The 26,217-nt window shown below is 37.3% G+C and overlaps 2 protein-coding genes across 6 annotated transcripts in view; both read left to right on the forward strand.

Annotated features, from left to right (window-relative positions):
• Positions 1-1,566, forward strand: part of LOC124643345 (cullin-1) — a 38,806-nt gene extending 37,240 nt beyond the window's left edge. For all 5 annotated transcript variants that reach the window (XM_047182294.1, XM_047182297.1, XM_047182293.1 and 2 more), the window contains exons 20-21: positions 189-302; positions 1,440-1,566. In XM_047182294.1, the coding sequence (XP_047038250.1) occupies positions 189-302; positions 1,440-1,520 (195 nt within the window). In that variant the 3' untranslated portion in view covers positions 1,521-1,566. The remainder of the gene's footprint in view (positions 1-188; positions 303-1,439) is intronic.
• Positions 1,567-9,469: 7,903 nt separating this feature from the next.
• Positions 9,470-18,116, forward strand: LOC124643487 (4-coumarate--CoA ligase 1-like). The gene is made up of 9 exons (XM_047182481.1): positions 9,470-9,672; positions 11,986-12,193; positions 12,949-13,279; positions 14,011-14,173; positions 14,667-14,806; positions 15,145-15,283; positions 15,732-15,953; positions 16,900-17,064; positions 17,715-18,116. The coding sequence occupies exons 1-9, from the start codon at positions 9,556-9,558 to the stop codon at positions 17,838-17,840; spliced, it is 1,611 nt and encodes a 536-aa protein (XP_047038437.1). The 5' UTR covers positions 9,470-9,555; the 3' UTR covers positions 17,841-18,116.
• The last annotated feature ends 8,101 nt before the right edge of the window (positions 18,117-26,217 follow it).

Genomic DNA, 26,217 nt, shown 5'->3' on the forward strand with positions numbered 1-26,217 from the left:
GAGAGAAAAAAGTTATCTCGAGCACTACTGGATCGATGTAAAAAATCATTTCAATGTTAGATTGCCCATATCGCGAAAGGCCTTTCACAGCCTGTATTGACCCACTGCTGGGCAAAGGCCTCCATTAAGGCTTATGTCTTTTTATCCGAGTGCGCAGAGTAGTTACTAATAAATAATGTTTGTTTCAGGCCGCCATTGTGAGGATAATGAAAACCCGCAAAACTCTTAAACACCAGCACTTAGTCGTGGAAGTACTCAACCAGCTGTCTTCGCGTTTCAAGCCCAGAGTTCCTGTCATCAAGGTAAACTATTTGTCCTCGTTTCCTTAACACGTTGGGGTCGGCTTCCAGTGTAACCAGTGTCCCACATGAAGCGACTGCCTATCTGCTCTCCTCAACCCAGTTATCAGACAACCTGGTAGCACTTGGTATGTCTGGTTGTTAGATTTTCTAGCTTTTGGAAGTCTGTATAAAATAATCAAATGACAGTCGGGACTCAACTATACAGTGTCCAATATTCCAGAGTGAAAACCTCTTGAGAAAAAAAAATTGTTTAGATAGAAAAAACTGTTTACAAACTGTGAAGAAAATTGATTGTAAATAGGATGTGCTTTGCGAAATTATCTTTCGAATTTCCGAGCGATAGCGATATTGTGTTTGGAAAAATAATCAAATAAAATTTTAAAAAAAAAACAACACTACAGAACAAAATCAAACGCTATATTATAGTTCGGCCATTCAGAGAATGCGTTCCTGACACGTCGCGATTGAACTGACGACGTAACTTTGCAATGGCGTTGCAGTTACGATAAAAATATTTTTGCTGGTTGTTTACCGTTTTAACAATTGAGGAGCATTAAAACAACATTATTATATCAATAATCAATGAATGTAGTTACGTCGTCAGTTCAATCGCGACGTGTCAGGAACGCATTCTCTGAATGGCCGAACTATAATATTAACAATTAAATACAAAATCAATCAGCAAATATAACAAATGCAAGTCGATGGTATCGAGCTCGCGTCTGTCAGCCGAAAGAGAGCGCGCGTCGGTTTGCGTCCGGCGCGGCGGGACGGGACGGCGACGCGACACAAAGTACTAGATCGTCGCGTCACGTCGCGCCGAGCGGGACGGCTCTGTGTGACGTCGTCCGTAATATCTAGTACATTACAACTGCTCAGTGTCGCGTCCCGTCCCATCCCGTCCCGCCGCGCCGCGCCCGCTGTGTGCAGAGACCTATAGGGCTGAACACTTGTCATTCACTCTGCTCTGGGTATTTATTAAAAAATATATTTATATACCACACTTGACTTCTTTCGTACAGTATAGTGGTACTTGAGTTTTATATCAGCTTAATCCAGCTGATCTTTTTATACCAGGTAGTCCAGTTTGGATGTAAAGAAGATTTAAATCTAACAATATGTTTTCTTAATTAACAGAAATGCATCGACATACTCATCGAGAAGGAGTACTTGGAGCGCACGGAGGGCGAGAAGGACACGTACAGCTACCTCGCGTGATGCCGCTACTATGTAATAAATGATATATAAACAATATTATGTAATATACATGACCTTTCATTTTATTACTACCTTACCCCGACCTACACTAGTAAATAAAAAGGAACTACTCAACCAGCTGTCTTCGCGTTTCAAGGACAGAGTTCCTATCATCAAAGTAAGAAGTCGGCTTCCAGTCTAACGAGTAACTTAGTATCAGTATGTCATATGGAGCGACTGCCTATCTGAGCTCAACTCAGTTATGGGGCTGCCCGGTAGCACTTGATAAGACTGGTTGTCAGACTTACTGGCTTCTGACTACCCGACTGTCAATGATGTTAATCTATACTAGATAATATTAGAAACAGGGGCCCGATTCTCCTAAGTAATAATGTCAAAATCGAATAGAAATCGAATCGCAATATGATCGCAGTAGCAGTTTTAACCATATCGGGCATTCTGCTACAAATAAAAGACCAATCGTATTCGATTGACATTTGATTGGTGTGCGATTGGTCTGCTATTTTGGTGATTTTGGTCTATACGGTAGTTTGCTGTACAATCATTTTGCAATCGTAAATCATTTGCAGTCAAAATGCTTCATTATTGAATGACAGAACAGGATAACAACGTTTATTTCAAAGGAAAAATAGCGGAATGCCACATACGCTTCAATCGTAATCGAGTCGGGATTGGGTCTCAGTCGAATCGAGTCGAACGTGAATCGTATGTTGCTTAAGTAAAATTAGGAGAATCGGGCCCCAGAAAAGATTTGATCGTTAGTTTTTTTGAACCGAAAAGGCTCTGGAACTATTGAACATCTTTCACTGTTAGGAAACAACACTGTTGAACTTCATTCTTCCGCAATATGTATTTTTCTTCCATTCCTACATATTGCGCCGACTCCAAATTGAACTTTGGCTATGTAAAGCCATACAAAAACTCATTAAAACCAAGATTTTGCATAGGTGCTGTAGTGTATGCAGGTACATGTGCATCATTGTATAGGTTATGTCATTATTATGACGCCTCGTGCGCATACGTCACTCGGTTATAAATACCGGATCGAGCGGTGGGGAGTCAGTCGTTGTCAGACTGTCGACCTGTGTGGTGGTGCGTTGGCGAGTCGATTAACATAATAAAATGAGCGTACAATACATTGGCGACGAGGATAAAACCGTGAGTGTTTGGACCAACAGTTACCTATTATCTAATTTTTATAATTTTGAACTACCTATTAGTTCTGTGATCCAGAAAAATATTTGATATACAAGGTTATACTAAATAATTTGTCCTATTCATGCCTATACCAAATTAATGTATGCTAAATAAGCTTTGATAACAAGTAACCTCTGACCGATGTTAATATTCAATCATATTAAAAAGTGCAAAAGGAAAGAAGGAAGGGAAGAGAGTAGAATGACAAAGTATACATAACTTTTATGTTCATGTATGTATCACCCGAATTGCAAACAAATTTTAACCTTTTTACGTAATTCTTTGTTTAAGTTTACCTTGCTACAATTCTAATGGAAGTAGCAATATTTATTGCAGGTGTTAATATTTATCAAATGAGTAATTTATAATACAAAATCATTACTTGGTGATCAGTTTACTCATTCTTAAACCTGCATCAAAGTTTATTCAATAATAGGCATTTATTGGAAGCAATATAAAGTTGCTGGTTGTTGAATTGTCGTCAAGACGACTTTAGCAGTGGTGGGATTTCCTAGAGGATATAATACAATAACCTATTTGCCTTATAATCAATTGTGTTTAATAATTGTTGTGCTTGCATGCCAACAAGGCGGAATGTACACGGATCTTATTATGTTGTTTACAATCCTATTTTGTAAGTGCCTGCATTCTAAGCAAATAAAGACCTATTCTATTCCAAAAATCTGCTGGTCATTAAATTGACAGCTTGACGGTTAGCAGTAGTGTATATCTACTGGTCATTAGATTGACAGCTTGGCAGTTGGCAGTAGCGTGTATCTACTGGTCATTAGATTGACAGCTTGACAGTTGGCAGTAGTGTGTATCTACTGGTCATTAAATTGACAGCCTGATTGTTGGCAGTAGTCTATATCTACTGGTCATTGAATTGACAGCTTGATGGTTGGCAGTAGTGTGTATCTACTGGTCATTAAATTGACAGCCTGATTGTTGGCAGTAGTCTATATCTACTGGTCATTGAATTGACAGCTTGATGGTTGGCAGTAGTGTATATCTACTGGTCATTAAATTGACAGCTTGGCAGTTGGCAGTAGTCTATATCTACTGGTCATTAAATTGACAGCTTGACAGTTGGCAGTAGTCTATATCTACTGGTCATTAAATTGACAGCTTGACAGTTAACGGTAGTGAACGTCTACTGGTCATTCAATTGACTGTACACGCATAAATTATCTGGCGATAGTTGTCAACTACTGCAACAACTATAGTTCGGCCATTCAGAGAATGCGTTCCTGACACGTCGCGATTGAACTGACGACGTAACTTTGCAATGGCGTTGCAGTTACGATAAAAATATTTTTGCTGGTTGTTTACCGTTTTAACAATTGAGGAGCATTAAAACAACATTATTATATCAATAATCAATGAATGTTATAATTTTGTGCCAAACTGAGTGTCAAATAACTTGGTAAACAATATTTTTCTAAATCTATACTGCGCTATTACAAGGTTATGTCAGCGGTTTATATTTTGTAGTGCTGTGCTAAAAATAACAGGCAAGTATCGTAATCTGTTCTTATACAGTTATAATATAAAATAATACGTTTTGATTTTCTTTTTAAGAATTGGAAAATAATGGACTATAAGACTTAATTATAACGTTTATGAAATATAAAAATAAAACTATGACCAAACCGCATTTTTATACTTAGATTAAAAATGGTAACCCCAAATGGCGTTATGGGCCGCCATTTTGTGACGCTAAAACAGTCGTCCGTTGTCGTTTCGTGCGCATAGACCACGTTTTTCAAGTGTTTTCGATCTGTTTTTATTTGATTACCCGGCTTTTGTTAGACCGAGATATCAGGATTGATTCTGTTATTGATAATAATATAATTATACATGTAGGCGAAGATGATGATGAAGACACCACCTCCTCAAGCAAATCGGAGTCTGATTAATATTCTGTTCGCACATTCAATTCAATGTACTTGTAACAAAGAATAAATAAAACAATTTTATTATATGAATATTACCTTTTTTTGGTTTCCACTTAAATAACTAAAATATAAAACAAATGATTCCGCCAATTTAAAACGAAAATAATCTTAAAATAATGCGGCGGTTCATTTTGAAGGAACGGTAACGAACTCAGTGTTATGTTGTGCCCATCACTAGTCGTGACTAACTGATAGGTGTCAGGAACGCATTCTCTGAACGGCCGAAGTATAAATAGTAAATCTTGATAATTTTTATATTTTCTGTGCCCGGTGATTTGGATCATAAAAAGCTTCCAAACTTAACTTCTCAGAGTCTAGTCAACAACTTATACCTGCTATATTGTTCTGGTACTTAACTAACTTAATTCAAGTGCTTGCAATATAGAGGATATTACAAGAACAAACTGGTGGGTTATATACTCAACGGTTCTACAAATGACAAACATGTGCTAGGTATCTAGTTTAACAAACAGCACATTGAGGGACCGTAGTAGGTTGGCCATGTATGTTGAAGAACTCGCCCAGCTATACTGGTATGTATTCACCTATGCACAACATCCAAGTCCATCAACACCTCTAGTGGGTTGCCTACCCATAATAGTGTTAATTATAACAGTTGCTCAGTCACCCTAGGTATAATTTCAATACTTTTACTTTATTTTGCTGTATTAAAGAGGTTGTTATACAACAGAGATATTCCAGAAGATACAGAACAGTAGAACAGCATACAAGCAGCAATACTAGCTGGAAAATGTGGATCAAAATTTTGGTATTTAATAGATAGAATCTTTGGTAAACATGCTAGCTCACAATTGTAATTTCAGTACTTTAGGTTGATATAAAACTCTTAGATCAAAAGAATATGGAACTAAGCATTGGAGCAATCTGTGATTTATTTGACAATGCTACTTTATCTACCCAACTGCCTCGTTGGTCTAGCTGTCGCAAGCGCGGCTGTTGAGCACGAGGTCTCGGGTTCGATTCCCGGGTCGGGCCTGGAAGTTGGTGATTGATACACCCGTGCATCGGAAAGCACGTAAATGTCGGTCCTGCGCCTGATCTCTTTCCGGTCGTGTCGGATTGCCGTCCCATCGGGTTATGAGAGTGAAGGAACAGTGAGTGCACTTGTGTCTGCGCAAATGCTTGTGCACTATAATATGTCCTGCGCAGTTGGCTAATCCCCTTACGTGAGTACAGCCGCCGTAGCCGATAATCGGCTAGGAGGACATCATCATCATTTACCCAACTGGGCCTTCTCATCTGTGACAAAAAATCTTTTAAGGATGATACCTGGAAGGAGTTCCAATGTAGATACTTACTCTGGGAACTGTCTAATGATGATTAGCTCATGGATGATTGTTGCAATCAAGTTCTCAAAAGTTGATGATTGCGTGTGCTTTTAAAACCTTCAAGATTCAGGCTTGAATGAATTTTAATTGGTATCTTAGCCTCTTTTTTATTGATTTACATTGGTGTTTACAAATAGTTTAACAAAGTGGCCCTCATTATAATATTGTTATTTGCAAATTATGTTTTACAGTATTGCAGTACCAATAAGCAGTATAAGTACATTGAGAGTTGTGGAAGAATATGCTTCCATAGGGGCGAATAACATAACCATATATGAACATATATGAAATAGAATCCATTTATTGATCTCAAGTTAATAAATCATCACATTAATATATTCTTGAAGTGCACACCTACTTGTAATATAAAGTTGTGTAATTTCCTCAACCCATCCCATAAGATAAGATCCATATGGGTGGTGGGATGGATATCTATTAACAAAATAATGTCTTGTGTCCATAGCGTTAGGGTTAATAATAATTGATCTTAGAACACCAATCTTAGGTTACCGTAAGACAATTGGACTCGCACGAGAGGTAAAGAACTTTATCACTATTTACATTTATCGACATTTATTACTCTTTTGTGCTAATTAAACTACACAGTTGCGTCGACATTTGGTTAATAATAACTAAAATATTAGAAGGCAGTACTCCTTGATACGGCACGTATTGTGAGGAGGTTTCTGTCTCTGGGACCCTAACCACCGGTACCTTGGATCCTGTGCCCGATATCGGTGGTAACCTATTTTTTATATTTTTAAATGTTTTTTATTTTTATATTTAATATTTAAAAATGTAAATTATATGTTCTAAATAAATAAATGACCACTAAAATATTATTAAGTTCCTAAGTCCTACTGCAAAATATAATCTGAGTAAGTGTTCCTTAAAGTATAGGAAGTAAAATTGCCCTTAGTCACCAAATCGTTTAAAAATTTACTGGGGTGCTGTCCCTATAAAAGATAATAATATTTTTATATTCTGGTTGTCTAACTGAAACAACGTAGATAAAGTCAGCTGCAATAAAGGGTAAGCGCTTTTGAACGAAACTATAAACATACTTATGCAGCCAACTATACTTACATAAAAAAAAAAAATATTACGTTACCTATACGCGGTCATGAAATTGGAAAAGCGTAAAATATTAAAAATGGAAGCAGCACAAAGCTGATCATCAAATTGATGAGGTCAAGTATGACATGAGAGCAGCATAGCTGCTCATGAAATTGAGATATAGAATTAGAATCCCACATTTATCTATGTGTAGACAGATGTTTTAGAAAGGTTAGCGGTTGTTTTGCAAAAGGAAAATTGCATCGACTAGAAAACTGTTTGTGAGCTGCTCCACCTGCTGCTCGCTGTCACCTTGTTGAAAGGAAGAAGAGCATGAGTTGAGGGTCAGGGACTCTTCTATTTTATGGTGATGCAGAATGTCACAGCTTCAAAATATATAGTGCAAAGTTAGTGACACCTGTTAAAGTGCGTTCGTTGCATAATATGGTTCTAATTAGTTAAAATCTGATTCGTAATGTTACTTTACACCTTCGTTATAATCAATATGTAACCATGATACTAAAAAGCTTACCATCAAAGCATAATAATTCTTTGACTACTTAAATTTTTGAAAACCACATTAGGAAAAGCAAACAAACATTACAGAACGCAATGTCCGGTGATAATAGTGTTCTTGGATGCCTAACCGAAATATAAGTATTCCTATCGCACTATTATATGCAGTAAGGTATTCATATGTTGGGTGTTGAATGCTAAGAAGCTTACAGTTTCTTGACTAGATATTGGACATACATTGATGTAGGGTATTTAAAGCCTATATCAGAATTTCAGCGAGTGTACTAGCAGAAACGTGCAAAGTACTAGCGCTGATCAATAGGGTTGAAGACCAGATTGTTTGTTACATTGCTGAGATAATGATAGGCTTTGATATTCCACTCTCAAATTAAAAACTACATATTACCAAAATTAGTTGAGTTAGCATTCTCTTGCTTACAAGGCACACAAAGTACTTAACTCGTACATAGAACTACAATTTAAACCATTAAATTGGTGACAAAATATGTGATCGCCATTAAATTGGAGACAAAATATGTGGTCACCATTAAATGGGTGACAAAGTATGGAGTCACCATTAAATTGGAGACGATCTTATGTGATTACTTTCCTCGTACGGCTCGTACGGTTTTGAATGAGTGAAAAGCATTGATGAGGTACCCTAATGCCGATCTTTTACCTTGGAACAATGCATTCTGTATCAGTTTTAAGTGAAGTCGAACCAAGCAAGATGAGTGCTCATTATCTGAAGGTACAGCAATATTTGAGACTTGCTTGATTTCACATGGACTGATTGGCGGGATGTCTGCCAAATGGACGGATCATCTCTAGTGTAGATATAATACAGGGCCGGAACAGCGGCTACAAAACCTGAAGTTAAACTTGCCGGCCTGATATCACTGCTACGAATTTGTCTTGTTGAGCCTGAAGCAGATGCTGGTATGTTACCGTCTGCAAAGGGACGGATTTTTATTTATGTTTATTTCACAAGGGAAGGGATGTAGTGTCCTGCAGTATCACCGATATCTGTCGTCTCCTTAAATGGAAAGGGAAATGAAATGGAAACGGAACAAAGTAAATCAGTTTGATGGCAGTGTGATCGGTGGACTGATCTGATAGCGTGGTTTTGTTGTGCTGCAGGTGTTTGATAGATCTTTAAGAAATTACCAAAATATTTATGAGTTTGATTGTTGGCCTTTTTGAAACAAGGTTAAAATCAAAACAACAAGGGAGAGATGTAGTGTATGCAGGTACATGTGCATCATTGTATAGGTTATGTCATTATTATGACGCCTCGTGCGCATACGTCACTCGGTTATAAATACCGGATCGAGCGGTGGGGAGTCAGTCGTTGTCAGACTGTCGACCTGTGTGGTGGTGCGTTGGCGAGTCGATTAACATAATAAAATGAGCGTACAATACAGGTGCCATCTTTTTTTGCAAAAGTGTGAATAAAGATGTGTTTGATAGAAAAATTAAGTACCTAGCATAAATAAAGTTCAACTGGTTTAACTTTTTGATGCCTATTAGGGCATTGATAACTTAAACTAGCAAAAATAGCTCCCTCTAGAGAAATAAGTAGGATTTAAAACGTAGGAATCGAAGCCATTGGTCACGGTAAATTGATTTTACCGCCTTTTAAAAATAATGCCTTAATTTGTATTATTTATTGGTGTTTTGATTTATGTACCGATGATTACCTCAGTACAAAATACTGCTGTACCTAAGTACATTTACAAACCAATGTTTGCAGAAGTAACAGATTATATACTAGACATTCGTACATAACACAGGTACCTACGTACTTTGAACTACGCAACATATAGAAGTACTTAATTGCTTACAAAACAGTCTTACATACCTACTTATCTTGTTATCGCAAACAGTGTCAGTTTGGCCCGAGTATCAGTTGCGCGCGCGCGTACAAAACAATTTTATTTATATTTACATAAAAATATAATGTTACGGAACCCAAATTATGTGTACGGACCCCGTAATGTCGTGGTGCCGGCAAATATCAACTTTGGAGACTATATTTTGGAACAAATGTGGACGCATAGACAGAAAATTGCTATGGTAAGTTAAAATTGCATACCTTTGTCTAATTATTCTTTAATAGCATCGTGACATTCCTTTCTAGGTTGACTATAGGAACTTCAAAATATCGTGAATTGTTCTAAGATTAGATTTTTATTGAAATTATTCATACATGAATGGTGCTACTACCTAAATATTAAGTATATCAATGATGCTACGCAATTAAATTTCATCTGAATAGGTTCTAGATTCATTCAATAGTTTAACACTGATAACATGAGATGAATTATTTAGTGCAAGTGAAGTTAAAGTAATATTCATCTCTTGTAAGGTAATAGGTGGATACATATTATTTTGGGTAGGTAACTTAAATCGAAAGGGCTTGGGAGATAAGGTAACTTAAATATGAATGGAATAGGCTCAGGAGATGGGGTAACTTAAATGTACCTCCATAACATAGTTTCAATTAGGGCCCGGTTGTTAATTTTTTAGATAAGTAGGTACCACCTTACTTAAATAAAATCTATCGGTTTTGGATGAAGTTTTGCACCCACATAGACAACAGGTACTTACAGTATTCTTATTTTTCTTTTCTTTTTATCCTTTTTTATTATTTCTTTTTTGGAAAAAACAATGGTGTATAGGTATATTTTTGTGTATGCAAAGTAATTCACATAAGTAAGTACTAAAAGTAGATATGTCCCGGTAATCTAGATACAAAATATAAATGCAAGAGACCAAGGTACCTAATCTGAAATTGCAGTTTATCTTTATAAAAAGGCCTTAAAATTATTTATACTCTTCCTTAAGTCATTTATGACAGAAGGAAAGGTATACAATCTATGTAAGAGTTGCGATTAATCTATAGCAGGTAGGTACTTAATCCTACTAATATTATAAACGCGAAAGTTTGTATGTATGGATGTATGGATGTTTGTTACTCTTTCACGCAAAAACTACTGAATGGATTTTAATGAAACTTTACAATAATATAGCTTATACATCAGAATAACACATAGGCTACAATTTGTAAACATATTGTTCGAAATACTAAACCTGCGCAGACGAAGTCGCGGGCACCAGCTAGTGTATAATAAAGTAGAAATAGGTATTTCTTGTTTGTTTATTTGTAGATACCCCAAAGGCTCGGAAACTATTCCACCGATTTGAAAAACTATTTCACTGTTGGGATGCTACATTATCCCTGAGTACCATATGCTATATTTTGTCCAATTACGGGAAGTTGTTCCCCCTAGGACAGGGAACAGCTAGCACTCAAATAAAAGAAAAATGTTGCAATAAACAGAATGCAAAACACTAACAAGACTGCCAAAATTCATAAATTATAACCCACACAATTTAACGTGCCTTCTGAAACACGGAGGAACTCGTTATGACATAGATAGTCACCCATCCACTTCAGCCCATTCATTGCTTAACATACAGCTACAAGAAAAAAAAACTCGACTCATACAGCTGTAAGTAGCACTCTAGCAACTAAATAGTCGGCCAACAGTTGACCCGATCATCTCCTAAGCCTTTTCCCAACTAGGTGTGTTTTACAAGGAGCGACTGCCTATCTGACCTCCTCAACCCAGTTACTCAGGCAACTCAATACCTACCCCTAGGTAAGACTGGTTGACAGACTCGCTGGTTTCTGACTACCCGTAACTATTGCCAAATATGTTCAAATGACAGCCGGGGCCAACAGTTTATCGTGCTCTCTTCAATATCAAAATGCTTCTAATTCCTTACGATATGGTTAGGTAGTTATCTGCAGAAACGCCTTCATAATAAAGATAAGTAGCATTAATTCATTATTAGGTAACAATAACTATTTACACCACACATGACTGATAAGAATGTTCGTAAACATTAAATAATCAGATAACAGTCATTATCAAATTGTTTCTTTAGTTATAAATCAAGAGAAAGATTAAGTTTTCAGAATATCTGGTTAACCTTGACTTTTGCTGTACTGCACTGCAATTTGGATTTTCTTACTTGAGATATAATTTTGAAATTATCGTCATAGAAGTAATCGTTACAACCTTTTTATCGTCCCACTGCTGGGCTGCGGCCTCCTCTCACACGGAGAAAGATTGAGCATTAATCACCACGCTTGCTCAATGCGGGTTGCTGATTTCAGACTTTATAGTCCAGGTTTCCTTGACATGTTTTCCTTCACCCTTTGATCAGCCGTGGTATCCAAGATACATATACTCAGAAGTACATACAAACTTAGAAAAGTTGCATTGCTACTTGCCAGACCTGGAATCGAACCCGTACCCACTACGCCACCACGACTGCCAAAGATGTACAAACAATAAGTATTGTTTAATTCAATTTCAGATAAATGGAGCCACGGACGAACGTGTCACCTATTCAGACATAATCCAGCAATCAATGAACTTTGCAGTCTCGCTTAATCGTATCGGAGTTAGGAAGGGAGACACCATTGGACTATTGTCAGAGAATAGACAGGAGTTCTGGGGAGCTGTCATCGGAGTAGCTTGCTCTGGGGCTGTTCTGACTACTATTAGCACAGGATATGTTAAAGGTAAAATAAATATATGGAGTCCTAGCTGATTGTTGGCCACGATCGTTCTCATACAAGGAGATCAGCCAGATGCGCACATATTATAGTGCACAAGTATTTGCGCAGACACATTTCCATTCACTATTCCTTCACTCTCGTAGCCCGATGGGATGACTATCCGATACCAGCGGAGTGAGATCGCAAGCAGGGCCAACAATAACCTGCTTTATGAAAGTTTCTTAGACCCACAAAGCGATTATAAGGGAGTACATAAGTTTACAAGACTTTCTGGATTCTGACTACCTGTAACGACTGGAAAAGATATTCAAATGATAGCCGGGATAGCCCAGCAATATAATGTGCCTCCAGAAACACGGAGGAACTCGTTATGACATATCGACTGCAAGCAAGCAATACCTCCTATCTGACTCCGGATGGATTTTAGGGTAGGGGCACAATAAAACTTAATAAAATCCTTATTCCGAGGTATAATGAGATACTGAAAATCCAAGTTTTCTTTTTTTACGCATAGGATTGATTAATAAAGTTTTTTTGTTTTTATTTTGAGTCTAAGGGTAGTTTATATTGTATCTACCGATACAAGTTTTTTTAAACAAAAATGTCAGATAGGAGGTATTGCTTGCTTGCAGTCGATATGTACATAGATAGATAGGAGCGACCTCGCCAAGCGACCCATATGATCCATCGACCCGTGCGGTTGTTACTTAGTTTCTATTTATCTATAAGAACTAATAGCATTTTATATTCTGTTCCAGGTGAAATAATTCACGTAACAAACATATCAAAACCAAAATACATAATCTGTTCTCCGTTAATGTACAAGAACCACTCGAAAACCTTAAAATCTCTTAACTTCGTAAAGGACATCATACTTTTTGGCGCCGAAAAACAAAATGGCGTCACAATGTACAACGATTTAGTTTTTGAGAGTAACGGTTTTGTGAAGAACGTGGAGTATGAACAATTTCATTCCGTGGAAGTCCAGGGTCAGACTGATACGCTGTTCATCATGTACTCTTCGGGAACCACTGGCTTGCCGAAAGGAGTGATGACTACACATTTGAATGTCATCACTGCGTGTTGTTTGTAAGTTTTGAATGCTTTATTATTTTTCGACATAAATTATTTTATTCAAATATACAAGCACTCAAAAACATTTAAAAATAATAACAAAAAACCGGCCAAGTGCGCACGAAGGGTTCCGAACCATCCAAACTATCTAATATTCTATATCCTACATATATTTATCGAAATCGAGCCATAGACAAACGTGATTTTTTGCTAATTTTTAGCTAATTTTTAGCAAAAAATCACGTTTGTCGTATGGGCGCCCCCCAAAATATTTATTTGATTCTAGTTTTCAGTATTTGTTGTTATAGCGGCAACAGAAATACATCATTTGTGCAAATTTCAACTCTGTAACTATCACGGTTCATGAGATACAGCCTGGTGACAGACGGACGGACGGACGCGGACTGAGGAGCGAAAACAATAGGGTCCCGTTTTACCCTTTGGGTACGGAACCTTAAAAAATACATTGTTCAGTAAATATGTAAATTGCCCCGGCATCGGCGCCTAAGATCCCAAACATAGAAACCTCACAATTGCTTACATAAACCAAAATTGCTGCTATTTCTCCCGAAAAGAGAGGAGGTTCTCAATTCGGTTGTTTGTATGTATTTTATTATTATTTAAAGCACATAAAAAGTAATTTTCTGTCCACATCTGTCCATAAAAATATTATCTGCTTAGCGACTAGCTTCTGTATGCCTCTGTAATCTCTGCCTCTTTAAAATATTTCATCTAATATTCTGCAGGCCAGCATCACACGACCCCAACTCTATAACTGTCACGATAACCCCATGGTATCATGTGATGGGACTGGTGGGGACGCTGACTGCCTTCATCACGGGAAGAACCGGGGTCTACCTTCCCAAGTTCGAAGTCGACTTGTATTTGAAGACTATTGAGAAGTATCGGGTAAGGAAACAATCCTCTTTTAAAATATTATTGTTAAGGAACGAAGAATTTCAGAAGATAACCGAAATTCCAGAGATATTCTAATATGTCTATTAGGTACATAATCTTATGTGAAACATATATCTATAATCTATATAGGTACTGGCTTGTGCCAGTGGTTTCACCCGCATCCCGCGGGAACCCCTGCACGAACCCGGATAAAAAGTAGAAAGCCCATAGCCTTTTTTTAACGATGACAAAAATCATCAAATTACCCCTCCCGAGAGTCTCAAACTTTTACTGACTAAAAATTCGTCAGTAAAATTCGTGTTCCTTCTTAGGCCTTTTATGTACCAGGTTTTATAATTAGCCAAGCCTTCCTTAATAAATGGGCTTTCTAACACTGAACGAAAATTTTCCAATCGGACCAGTACCTCCTGATATTATCACGTTCAAACAAACAAACTCTTCAGCTTTATAATATTAGTATAGATTTTTCAACCCTCGATTCCAGGCAGTACAACTGACAGTGGTTCCACCAGTCTTAGTGGCGGTGACCAAGAAGGAGACGCACTATGACCTGAGCTCCGTCAGGATGATCTACTCAGGCGCAGCTCCTTTGCACAAGGATACTATCAAAGCTGTTCATGAGAAGTAAGTTTACAAGTGTCCAGAGCAGTCCAGTCCCTGGAATTTGGTAATTGATTCACCCGTGCATCGGGGAGCACGTAAATGTCGGTCCTGCGCTTGATCTATCTCAAGTGGTGACCGGTTGCCGTCCCATCTCGCTATGAGAGTAAAGTAATAGTGAGTGTGCTTGTGTCTGCGCAAATGCTTATATTTTATGATATGTCCTGCGCATTTGGCTAATCTCCTTACATGAGACCAGCCGCCGTAGCCGATAATCGGTTAGGAGGACATCATTGTAAGGTCGTCCCCTGAGACTGGTGAATATTTAACGATTGCTCAAGGTCTATATACTTCTCCTCCAGATTCCCCAACTTACAAGGCATATACCAAGGCTACGGGTCGACTGAGCTGACGCTGGCAGTCCTGAGGTTCAGCGTACGAGACCCTAACGTCCACAAGCTCGGCAGTGTTGGCACTGTCTCTCCTAATACTGTGATCAAGGTTGATTTGGAGTTTTTGGTATTTTTGCTGGGTTATTTTGGGTTCGTTCTTTGTTTACCTTCATTTGAACGTCCTTCCTTTGGGCTACTGGAGAACTGATTTAAATGGGTAGACAAATGGTCTATAGCCTAAGAAAAGACATAGGCTATATTTTACCCTGTACGGGGAGCGATTTAGATAGAACGTGAGTAGATGCGCATGAAAAAGATAGTAGGCTATATTTTATGTTTATGGCATGACATATTTTTCATAGTTAGTTCTAAAAATGCAGTCGTCTTGCCCTTTTACGCCATCCCAATATTCTGTCAATCTGTTGATTGGCTTACTAAAGATACAATCTTCACAATAGGCCCATACAAATAATGTCTTTCTTATCTCTTCTTATAGATTGAATATCGGGAACGGATTTTAGTCAACACGAAGTTAATTCTATAACATTTTCTTTCAGGTAGTAGACATAGAAACAAGAAATCCTTTAGGATCAAACCAGACCGGAGAGATATGTGCCAAGGGCGGGCTGCTTATGAAAGGCTACGTCGGCAAGAGTAAGGGAACCGACTTGGATGACGAGGGGTTTTACAAGACTGGAGATATTGGGTATTATGATGATGATGGGTACTTCTTCGTGGTTGATAGGCTTAAAGAGCTTATCAAGTATAAGGGGTATCAGGTGAGAATTTTGCATTGTTTTGCTTATTTTAGTCAGAAATAAAGACCGAACTTGGTCCATATTTTTTTTTCATTTATTGGACCAGGTTCTTTGGTGAGATACATTATTTCCGTCGTGAAAATATAATTGTATTTAAACTATGTCTGTTAGATATATTATCTTCTGTATATTTTGTATTATAACGGGTGTGTCGTTCACAATCACATTAAATGAAATGCGTTAATGTACTGGTTAATATATGTCGATTAACACAAAGAATAAAGAAAAATACGCAAAAATAGAAAAATGCATTTTTTAAACAAAGTAAATAGAATAAAAACGTGCGAAAATTAGAACACCATTTAAAAGTCAGTCATTACAAACAACTGAAATTCTCCCTTGCAAACTGACAGCTGTCAACTGATCAAAACATTCGATACTAACTTTATCTCTGCTTTACACATGATGTTGTAAATAATAAAAACGAAAAATGACTCCTGTGGCTAAACCACTGAATGGATTAGGTTATTTTTTTTACAATTCGCCATAGAATATCATGAAGTATATGCGATAGGATTGAATGTGATTATGAACGACACACCCTGTATAACATATATGTATATGTTTAGTTTTAAGGTATTTATCTACGGGCCATTTTTGTCATCTGCCAAGACTTAAAAACAAACCTATACTAATATAATGAAGCTAAGAGTTGGTTTTCTTGAACGCTCTAGTCTCAAAATATGGTCCTATTTGAAAAATTATTTCACTGTTTGATAGACCATTTACCAACAAAGGCTATCATCGGCCACTTTATATCCAAATGCGCAAAGTTTTCTCTTTTATCTATATAGTATTTTATATATTAAGTTTGTGGTTAAAATCGCTGCGGAAGCCTTGAACTTTAAAATTCCTGAAACCCAACTCCAAATCTAAAATTCTTGACTCACCTTTTCTCTTCTTTTAGGTACCACCAGCAGAATTAGAAGCAGTACTCTTACAGCATGAAGGTATTAAGGATGCAGCAGTGATAGGCATTGAAGATAAGTCGGCTGGGGAGGTGCCTCTGGCATTCGTGGTGGCTCAACCAGGAGTTACCGAGGATGATGTGAAGAAATTCGTGGCTGAGCGGGTCAGTATTATGGAAAAAAAAAATACATTCACAAATCCTCGCTTCCCTATGTCCCTTTGTACGCTTAAATCTTTAGAACTACGATAAGATTTTGATGCGTTTTTTAAAATAGATAGAGTGATTGGAGAGGAACGTTAATATGTATAATATAGTGTATTTAGTATCAGTATTGCACCCGTGAGAAGCTGGGCGGATCGCTAGTAATATTATAAATGCGAAAGTTACTCTCCCTATCCGTCGCTTTCACACCAAAATGATGAACCGATTCAAATGAATATGGTTAAAAAGATAGTTTAGAGCATGGAAAAGAATATAGTTTTAATCCGGGAACGGGAAGTAGTGGGGAATAGCTAGTGTTAAAATAAACATTTTTTCTCAAATAAAATAAGTCATGTATTATATAGTGTTGCTTCACACAGTGGGTAACCTAATCAGATTAAATTATAAACGCGCAAGTTTGTAGGTATAAATGGAAGTATGGATATTTGATCGATTTACATGTTGTTTACATGTTGAAACTGCTGAGATTTAGATGAAACTTGGCAGTAACATAGCTTGCTATAGCTTAATATAGCTTGCAAGAATAACAAATAGGCTACTAAATGCTACTTAAATTATTAAAGTAAAATAGTTCATTGTTTCTTTTTCAGCTATCAAACCCCAAACATCTTCGTGGCGGAGTTCGGTTCGTGGCTCAGATACCTAAGTCACCCAGCGGGAAGATATTACGCAAAGACTTGAGAAAACTGTTGAAGACTGCTAAGAGTAAACTATAGTAGACTATAGTGAGCTATAGTAAGCTATAGGAAGCTATAGTAAGATATGTTCAGCTATAGTAAGCTATAGTGAGCTGTAGTAAGCTATAGTAAGCTATAGTGAGCTGTAGTGAGCTGTAATAAGCTATAATAAACTATAGCAAACTATAGTTTAGGACTAGTATTACTTACATTGGTAAATAAATGAAAACTGGAATGTAAAATTAAGAACTTACTATATTAGGTTTATATTTTTTGTTCTAAAATATTTTCTGAAATAAACAATTTAAAGAAAAAGAGTCTATTGAAAACCTTTGACTTATTTGTTTGTGGTATTTTCGCAGTAAAACTGCTAAAATATATGACATGGATATGGGTAAAGTTGTTGTCCACAGTTAATCCAATAATAATTATGTATTATCACGATTTTTGTGTTGTTTATACTAAGAATTAGCTTGATAAACAAGCAATCAGTTTTTATGTAGATTGCTATGAAATTATTTGTTAACCCTGTTGCAGAACATATTTGTATATTTATATGTTACTAGTCCCGAGATAACTGCTTCCCGTAGCCGGATGGTGACAAAAACTATCCTATGTCCTTCTCCTGGCTCTAAACTACCTCCCAGCCAATTTTCAGCTAAATCAGTTCAGCCGTTCTTTAGTTATAAGTGGAGTAACTAACACGACTTTCTTTTATATATATATGTTACCGTAAGATTACAAACATCGTTAGATTACAATCTATCTCGAGAGATTGTAAACTGTCGAATTATTGTGAACCGTAACATCTGATTGCAATTTAACGCATTATTTTTCGCTATATTATAATCTATCGATGAGAAATTGTCAAATTGTCAACTGTCCGAAAGCTCTCTCTGATTGGTCAGTCTTTTTGTAAGATCGACCAATCACGACCAGCCGTTCTGTTCCCATGGAGTTCCCGTAGAGTTAGGAATGAAATAGAGGTGTCAGTTAAATAAAATAAATGCTCTTCAAAAATTCTTCAAGTATTAAATTTATATAAAAATAACTCTTATAAAAATACAGTTAGGTATTTTGTCTTCAAATACAAACTAATATTTAAAAATAAAATAAAAGGGGTGCTCATTAAACAGGCTTCTTTTTAATATCATTATTCGCCCCCAAAAATGTATGTTGCCTTCTAAATTACTAAGTCAGCCACAATTAATAAAGCGTCGAGCATCTAAATAATACTATCTTAGCCACGAGTTATCTTCCACTCTAAATACAACTCAGCATGATGGTTATTTTTTTGCATCTAAATTTGTAGCATGCATTCTAACAGTAAACTTCTTAAATACTATTAAATGACATCATAAAAATATTTATTTACCTTCTAATTTTTTAACTCGTACCTACTGAGTTTTTTGTTTAAAATATAACACATCCCATATTAATTGACCCAGCATGGAAGTAAGCATGCAACATGCAGCAAGCATAACTTCTGTCACGGCTCCGGCGCTGCGGGGCTCCGGCGGTCCCATGCGAGCTTATCGTCGCAGATGGTTTTCACGCTCACCACCGCAGCTTCGGCTTGCTGGCCGGCAGAGCCGGCCAGCCTCAGCCGCGGCGGCGAGCGCTGAAACTACCTGCGCCTCAGCTCGCAGGCCGCCTCGCCCCTCCGCGCCTACGCGGTTTTGAATTGCACTCTAGGGGTAGGGCAGACAAGACTACGTGGAGTCGGTTTTGCAGCGATTCGTTTTCGTCACTAACTTCAATTTTTAATACAATTTTTAATTGTGTGTAATTTGAGTCTTAAAAATTAAGTACAATTTTTGATTTTATAAAAAATTAAACCGTCACTTATTTTTGCACGTCAAAGAGCTGTGACACCGGGAGTTGCAAAGAACATTGTCTTTTTTGGCGTTCTACCAATCAGCGCGCAAGATGCATTCCGTTCTACGCCAGTTGACAATTTGACCGCTCTACATCGCTCTCGATCTTACAAAAAGACTGACCAATCAGGGAGAGCTTTCGGACAGTTGACAATTTGACAATTTCTCATCGATAGATTATAATATAGCGAAAAATAATGCGTTAAATTGCAATCATATGTTACGGTTCACAATAATTCGACAGTTTACAATCTCTCGAGATAGATTGTAATCTAACGATGTTTGTAATCTTACGGTGACATATATATTATATAGATTTTATTTGAACATCTTTGGCAGTCGTTACGGGTAGTCAGAAGCCAGTAAGTCTGACAACCAGTCTTTCTAAGGGGTATTAGGTTGCCCGGGTAACCGGGTTGAGGGGGTCAGGTAGGCAGTCGCTCCATGTAAAGCACTGGTACTCAGCTGCATCCGGATAGACTGGAAGCCGACCCCAAGATGGTTGGGAAAAGGCTCGGGAGATGATGATGCACCTTAAGAAAATTCATGCAAATACACTCATCGTCAAAGCCGCTTATTACATAAACTTGTAAGAAGGAAAGTACAAAAGCATTAACACATAAACGAGCTTACAAGGAACAATTACTGCGCACGAGTGCCCACTTGACCACAAAAATATTACATAACCATTTCACTAAACTTGTCTTCCAAGATAAAAAAATTCGTCAGTCGCTGTGAGAGCACTGCTCAATTCACTTTCGATTCTGTGCCAATCGAACTTAATTATTGATTGAAAATATTAGATCAGAGTGCCAAAAATTTATTTTTAGGTAGTTTTATAAACAAAATGTTTGCTTTAAAAGTGTTATTTCTAATTAATATATTCAGTCAAATAATCTGTGATATAGATCTAGACATAGTCAATGAAAATCTACACGATTCAAATAATGTAATCAATAAAAAAAACAATGTGGTCATTAAAAAACTTTTAAACGAAAATAAATTCAATTCTGAAATTATAAAAAGTGTCGGTAAAAACAGTGATGTTGTAAATAACTATGAAGAATTGACAGTTATGGATGATAACGGTAAATTGAAGAATTTGAAATTTAAATCGGCAATACCGGAGTCGGATTTTGAAAATTTCATTAATAGTGATACGAGTGTGACAAAGTTTGAAAGAGTGACTCAAATTGAGGTGCCTGTGACTGAAAAGTATGATGATGAAGTTAGTTTTGAAGCTGGTGCTTTAAAACCGAAGTTTTTCGATGAATTGGGACGTGAGTATTTTGTTTTTATTATCTTTACTTCAGTATTATACATGCGAAAGTCAATAGAACGAATTTAAATGTTTGGGGTAAGTACATTGAGCTAAAAGCCCGAGAAAGAGGTTCCACCCGCATTTCCAGTGAATTGGTAGCCACTTAATAATAAAAAATAACCAACAGCCTTCCTCGATACACGGGCTATATAACACTGAAATAATGTTTCAAATTGGCCCAGTAGCTCCTGAGAAAACAAAATGCAAACAAGCAACTCAGCTTTATAAAATACCATCTTCTGCCAGCGGTTTCACCCGCGTTCTGTGGGAACCTCTGCAAGAAACCAGAAAATAGCCTAGCCTTTCTCGATATATGGGCTATTTAACACTGAAATAATTTTTCAAATCGGCCCAGTAGTTCTTGAGAAAACAAACATAGGTACCGTATCTACAAACAATCTTATAATATTATAGTTCGGCCATTCAGAGAATGCGTTCCTGACACGTCGCGATTGAACTGACGACGTAATAACATTCATTGATTATTGATATAATAATGTTGTTTTAATGCTCCTCAATTGTTAAAACGGTAAACAACCAGCAAAAATATTTTTATCGTAACTGCAACGCCATTGCAAAGTTACGTCGTCAGTTCAATCGCGACGTGTCAGGAACGCATTCTCTGAATGGCCGAACTATAAGCTTTATAATGTTTGCAAGATTTCGATAGTTCCATTATTAACTAAGAGATGGCGTTGTCTATCGACTTTATTATTTACATACAAGTTTACACAATTACACAGCTTCCAAACCGGGTTATCTTTCCTTAGTCAACAGACACCCGTCGTTAAACATTAATTTTAGAAACCAGTTTTTACTCTCTCCACTCTCAATAAATTTTGGTTTAGGTTAGGTCAAGATCATTCAAAACTTGATTTTCAGTTAACTCTCGTTTAATTTATCTGCCTAGCCTATTCGTAATTATGTTGGGATCGGCTTCCAGTCTAACTGGATGCAGCTGAGTACCAGTGTTTTTCAAGAAGCGCCTGCCTAGCTGACCTCCTCAACCCAGTTACCCGGGCAACCCAATACCCCTTGTCAACAGTGATTGTCAGAATTTCTGGCTTCTGACTACCCGTAACGACTGCCAAAGATGTTCAAATGACAGCCGGGACCTACAGTTTATAGTTCCTTCCGAAACACGGTCATTGGTGTCCAAGATATACCTACTTAGAAAGTAGGTACATACAAACCTAGAAAAGTTGCATTGTTACTTGCCTGACTTGGAATCGAACATACACTCATACTTAAGAGGTTGTTTCTTTACCCACTAGGCCACCACGACTTAACTTATTTCTCATGTCGGTCCTGCGCCTGATCTCTTTCCGGTCGTGTCGGATTGTCGTCCCATCGGGCTATGAGAGTGAAGGAATAGGGAGTGCACCTGTGTCTGCGCAAATGCTCTATACTATGCACTATAGTATGTCCTGCGCGACTGGCTGATCTCCTTAAATGAGAACAGCCGTCGTGGCCAAAATCGGCCGTGAACACCATTATTCCTCATGATAATGTGATGATATGATAATATTATGAATCCCACGTTATTATGTATAACATAAACTATGTTATGTTGGCACGTTTTGGGCGTGCGGTGTATTTTGTAATGTTACGGCATAGGTTGGCGGTGAAAGTGACATCCGGCTCACTGTGGAACTTGCTAAGGCAAAGATATAATGGTGCCGAAATAAATTATATTCGTAAAGCTGTTTCCCGCGTCCCGGGGAAACTTCATGTAACTCGGGGCTAATGCAGCTTGCCAACAGTAAAAGATAAGTTAATAAATAGGTTCAGTAGTTTCTAGGCGAGGGCCTTTATGGTACAAACAAACAGACAAATAAAATAAAAATAAGTACATACTCCGTGTGAGAGGAGGCCTGTACCCAGCAGTGGGACGATAAAAAGGCTGTAACAGAACAGAAGTACATATTTAAAATATAACCTAATATTAACAATTACGTAACTGTATTATTACTAATAATGTTCCTTGCCCGTTCTTCTCCATAGGAAGCTACTTTTGGAATGGGCAACTAGAATCGAACCTATTTATAATTGTTGACGTTCATATGTGCTTGTAAAGGCCTACATGAAATACTTTGACTTTTTGCATAACAAGGGCATTTTTATGTGTATTGTGTTAATAGTCAGATGCAAAAGTTCTTATTTCAAATAGGTCTTTGTCTCCTATGAAACGTCACACTAGTTGCACGGTCCCAAAAAGTTGGTCTCATGGAGAAGAGCCGGTAAGAAACTCCATAGACACAATTTTTAAGAAGGTAATCATTCATCCAATGGCTGATAAAAAGGTGAAGGAAAACATCTCGAGGAAACCTGGACTACATAGTCTGAAATCACCAACCCGCATTGAGCAAGCGTGGTGATTAACGCTCAATCCTTCTCCGTGTGAGAGGAGGCCGCAGCCCAGCAGTGGGACGATAAAAAGGCTGTTACAGTTACAGTAATCATACATCATCATTTTCCGAGCCTTTTCACAACTATGTTGGAGTCGGCTTCCAGTCTAACCGGATGCAGCTGAGTACCAGTGTTTTACAAGGAGCTACTGCCTATCTGACCTACCAGTTAATAATTCAAGGATAACCCAGTATGCACTAGGCTTTACAGCCAAAGTCACGTTGGCTTTCTCCGCAACCTCGTTACGTAACACGTTGCAGTAACAAGTGACGTTATCTCGATTCACTGTTATTATCTTAGACCATCTTAACTACTGGAACCGCTATACAAAGCTGTATAAGAAAAAGTGTGCCAATTTGCAAGCAGGGGATGACAACCAAATAGTGATAGCTGAAATTAGTACGCTGTAACTTGCTAGACAACATGAATGGTCAGGGTATATTTTTAACACCTTACGTTACAACATATAACTACCTATGTATTTTGTTTTGTATACCTACTCGAGTTTTACAAATAAATTATGTTTATCTCACTCATGAATTTGTCATCACATTGCATCGTTGTCAGCCGAAAGACGTCCACTGTTGGACTGCTATCTCCTCCAAGGCTCGCCACTATGCTCAATCTTCAGCAACCCGCATCCACTGCTTTCCGGCGACCTTGGCCAGATCGTTCGTCCATCTAGTAGGTAGGGGGCCAGCCCATACTGCGTCATTCGCATTGTTATTACAAAATTTACAAGTACCTATGGTGTAATACCATACTAGAGACCCATTCTTACCTTTAATAGAGTGGAAGGAATGGTTATGACGTCTCCTGTTGGTTGAATGGTCTAAGGATTTTTATAGCGAATGATAATAGTGATAATGTTGATGTTGATTATACGGCTAGTTGACACTGAAATTGAGCTGAAAATTATCATGTTATTTAAGAGAAAATGTGATAATCTTGTGACGATTGTTTGGATTGAAGTTTTCATGAGATAAAAATATTCAAATGCACAAATATTTAAGGTAGCTTCATGATTGTGATTCTAATTTTAAAATAAATTAAGGATTGTATCTCGAATTTGCGAAATTATGTATGTTAATACATATTTATTATAAATATATATATTACGCAAATTCATACTTGGCTACTATTTCTTGGCAGTTAGATAAAAAGATTTACGACCAACAAAGAGGTGCCAAAATTATGCGATTTCAACAGAACTGTGACTCGCTGGCGCCAGTTAAACTTCCTCTTGCAATCTGATTGTTTATTCTGCTCGTACACATACATCCCTCTTAAAATTCTCGTCTCAGCTGCATACTGTTGCATTTCATTCATATCTTTTGTAAGACAAGGTGAAAGAAAACTGTTGCTGCGGATACATTATGGAATCCGGCATTGTTTTGCGAAAATCCATGATATAACATTTTAAGTGCTGATTTCGAGCTTGCTTTGATTGAACGAATAGATGAAACACTGACATATAAATGAAGAATACAGGCAGATTGTTATGTAACCGAAGAGAGCATCTTAACTTTCATTTTAAATAATGCAATAATTGTTTGTAACCGAAAAGTTCGGAAACTACTTACCTATCCGATTTTTTGTATATGAACTGTTGCGAAGCTTGACTGTTCCCGGGTGACATAGGCTAAATTTTATCAGAAATTATTATTGCAGAACTGTACCAATTTGGCATTTGTTATTAAATAAAATGCTTGATGACACTTAAGTTTACTTTACATAGATTTTACTGTACAGTTCACCAATGGGACGAGGGTGAAATCGCGGGAAACAACTAGTGTACTACAAACTAGCTATTACTTGTACCTTATGGCTGTTTTCTCTAAAGATAACAAAATATAAGATTTTTATCAAACATTTATGGTCGTTTCAAAGCCTAGCGACTTGATGTAATCTATGATTTAAACCCATTTCTGTGGTAATAAGGCTATTTGTAAGTTTTAGAGTCCGAGTTTATATATAACTGTCTTTGCTTAGATCTTTGGAGAAAACAGTGGTCATTATAAGTACCTATCTGATACTAACTGTTTCTCGTGGATTCACTCGCGGAACCACTTCTCTTTAGATAAAAATTAATGTAGCCTATATTCTTATACGGATAAAATACGTGGTTTTCTTTGATAAATGGGCTTACTTATCTAGTGCAATTTTTTTCTTGCGTTCAGTCATACAAACAAGCTTTTCAGCTTTATTTTCGGTGTTAAATACTTACTGTATTTATCGAGGAAGGCTTTAGACCTCTTTTGTCCATGGCGTGAAGTATTGTTAAGTTCCTATGGGAAGCGAGTAGCCGCTGGCAACCCGGTACCTATGTATATCCGTAACAGTGCTTACAATTTAAATGTAAGTAGGAACTCTATCTGTGACCTGCCGGGGTGGCGTGGCGGGATAGTTCGCGCGAGTTACCGCGGCCCTGGTACATAAAGAGCTTCAGAAGGAACATGGTGGGCTTCAGTCAGTAAGAGTCTGAAACTCCCTCACGCTGCACCCACAGCGGAATCCATTTGATGAATACTTATAAAAAAAGTACTCATCTGTCAAACAAAGTTTCTTTCACATTTTAAATATTATTTAAGATTTCTACTAAGAGATATAACGATTAAAATCGCATTAATCATAACCAACAATAAAATACTATGGTACTAAAATGAAATTGCCACTAATTTTGGCCGTCAATGTCTACCTTAGGCTATAAGCTGTAATTTTGTTAATATTAGTACCTACCATTAAGTAAGAAATTGTGCTTATGTAACAAATGCGAGGAGAAAGGAAGGTAGCCTTTTGTTTTTATTAT

Source organism: Helicoverpa zea, chromosome 27 (assembly GCF_022581195.2).
Source record: "Helicoverpa zea isolate HzStark_Cry1AcR chromosome 27, ilHelZeax1.1, whole genome shotgun sequence".
In the NCBI taxonomy this organism is placed as follows: Eukaryota; Metazoa; Arthropoda; class Insecta; order Lepidoptera; family Noctuidae; genus Helicoverpa; species Helicoverpa zea.

Coding starts and splice junctions, on each gene's coding strand:
- LOC124643487 (XM_047182481.1), top strand. CDS start 9,556: ATGTTACGGAACCCAAATTATGTGTACGGACCCCGTAATGTCGTGGTG. Junction 9,673..11,985: donor ATAGACAGAAAATTGCTATG/GTAAGTTAAAAT, acceptor ATTCAATTTCAG/ATAAATGGAGCCACGGACGA. Junction 15,954..16,899: donor TCAAGTATAAGGGGTATCAG/GTGAGAATTTTG, acceptor CTCTTCTTTTAG/GTACCACCAGCAGAATTAGA.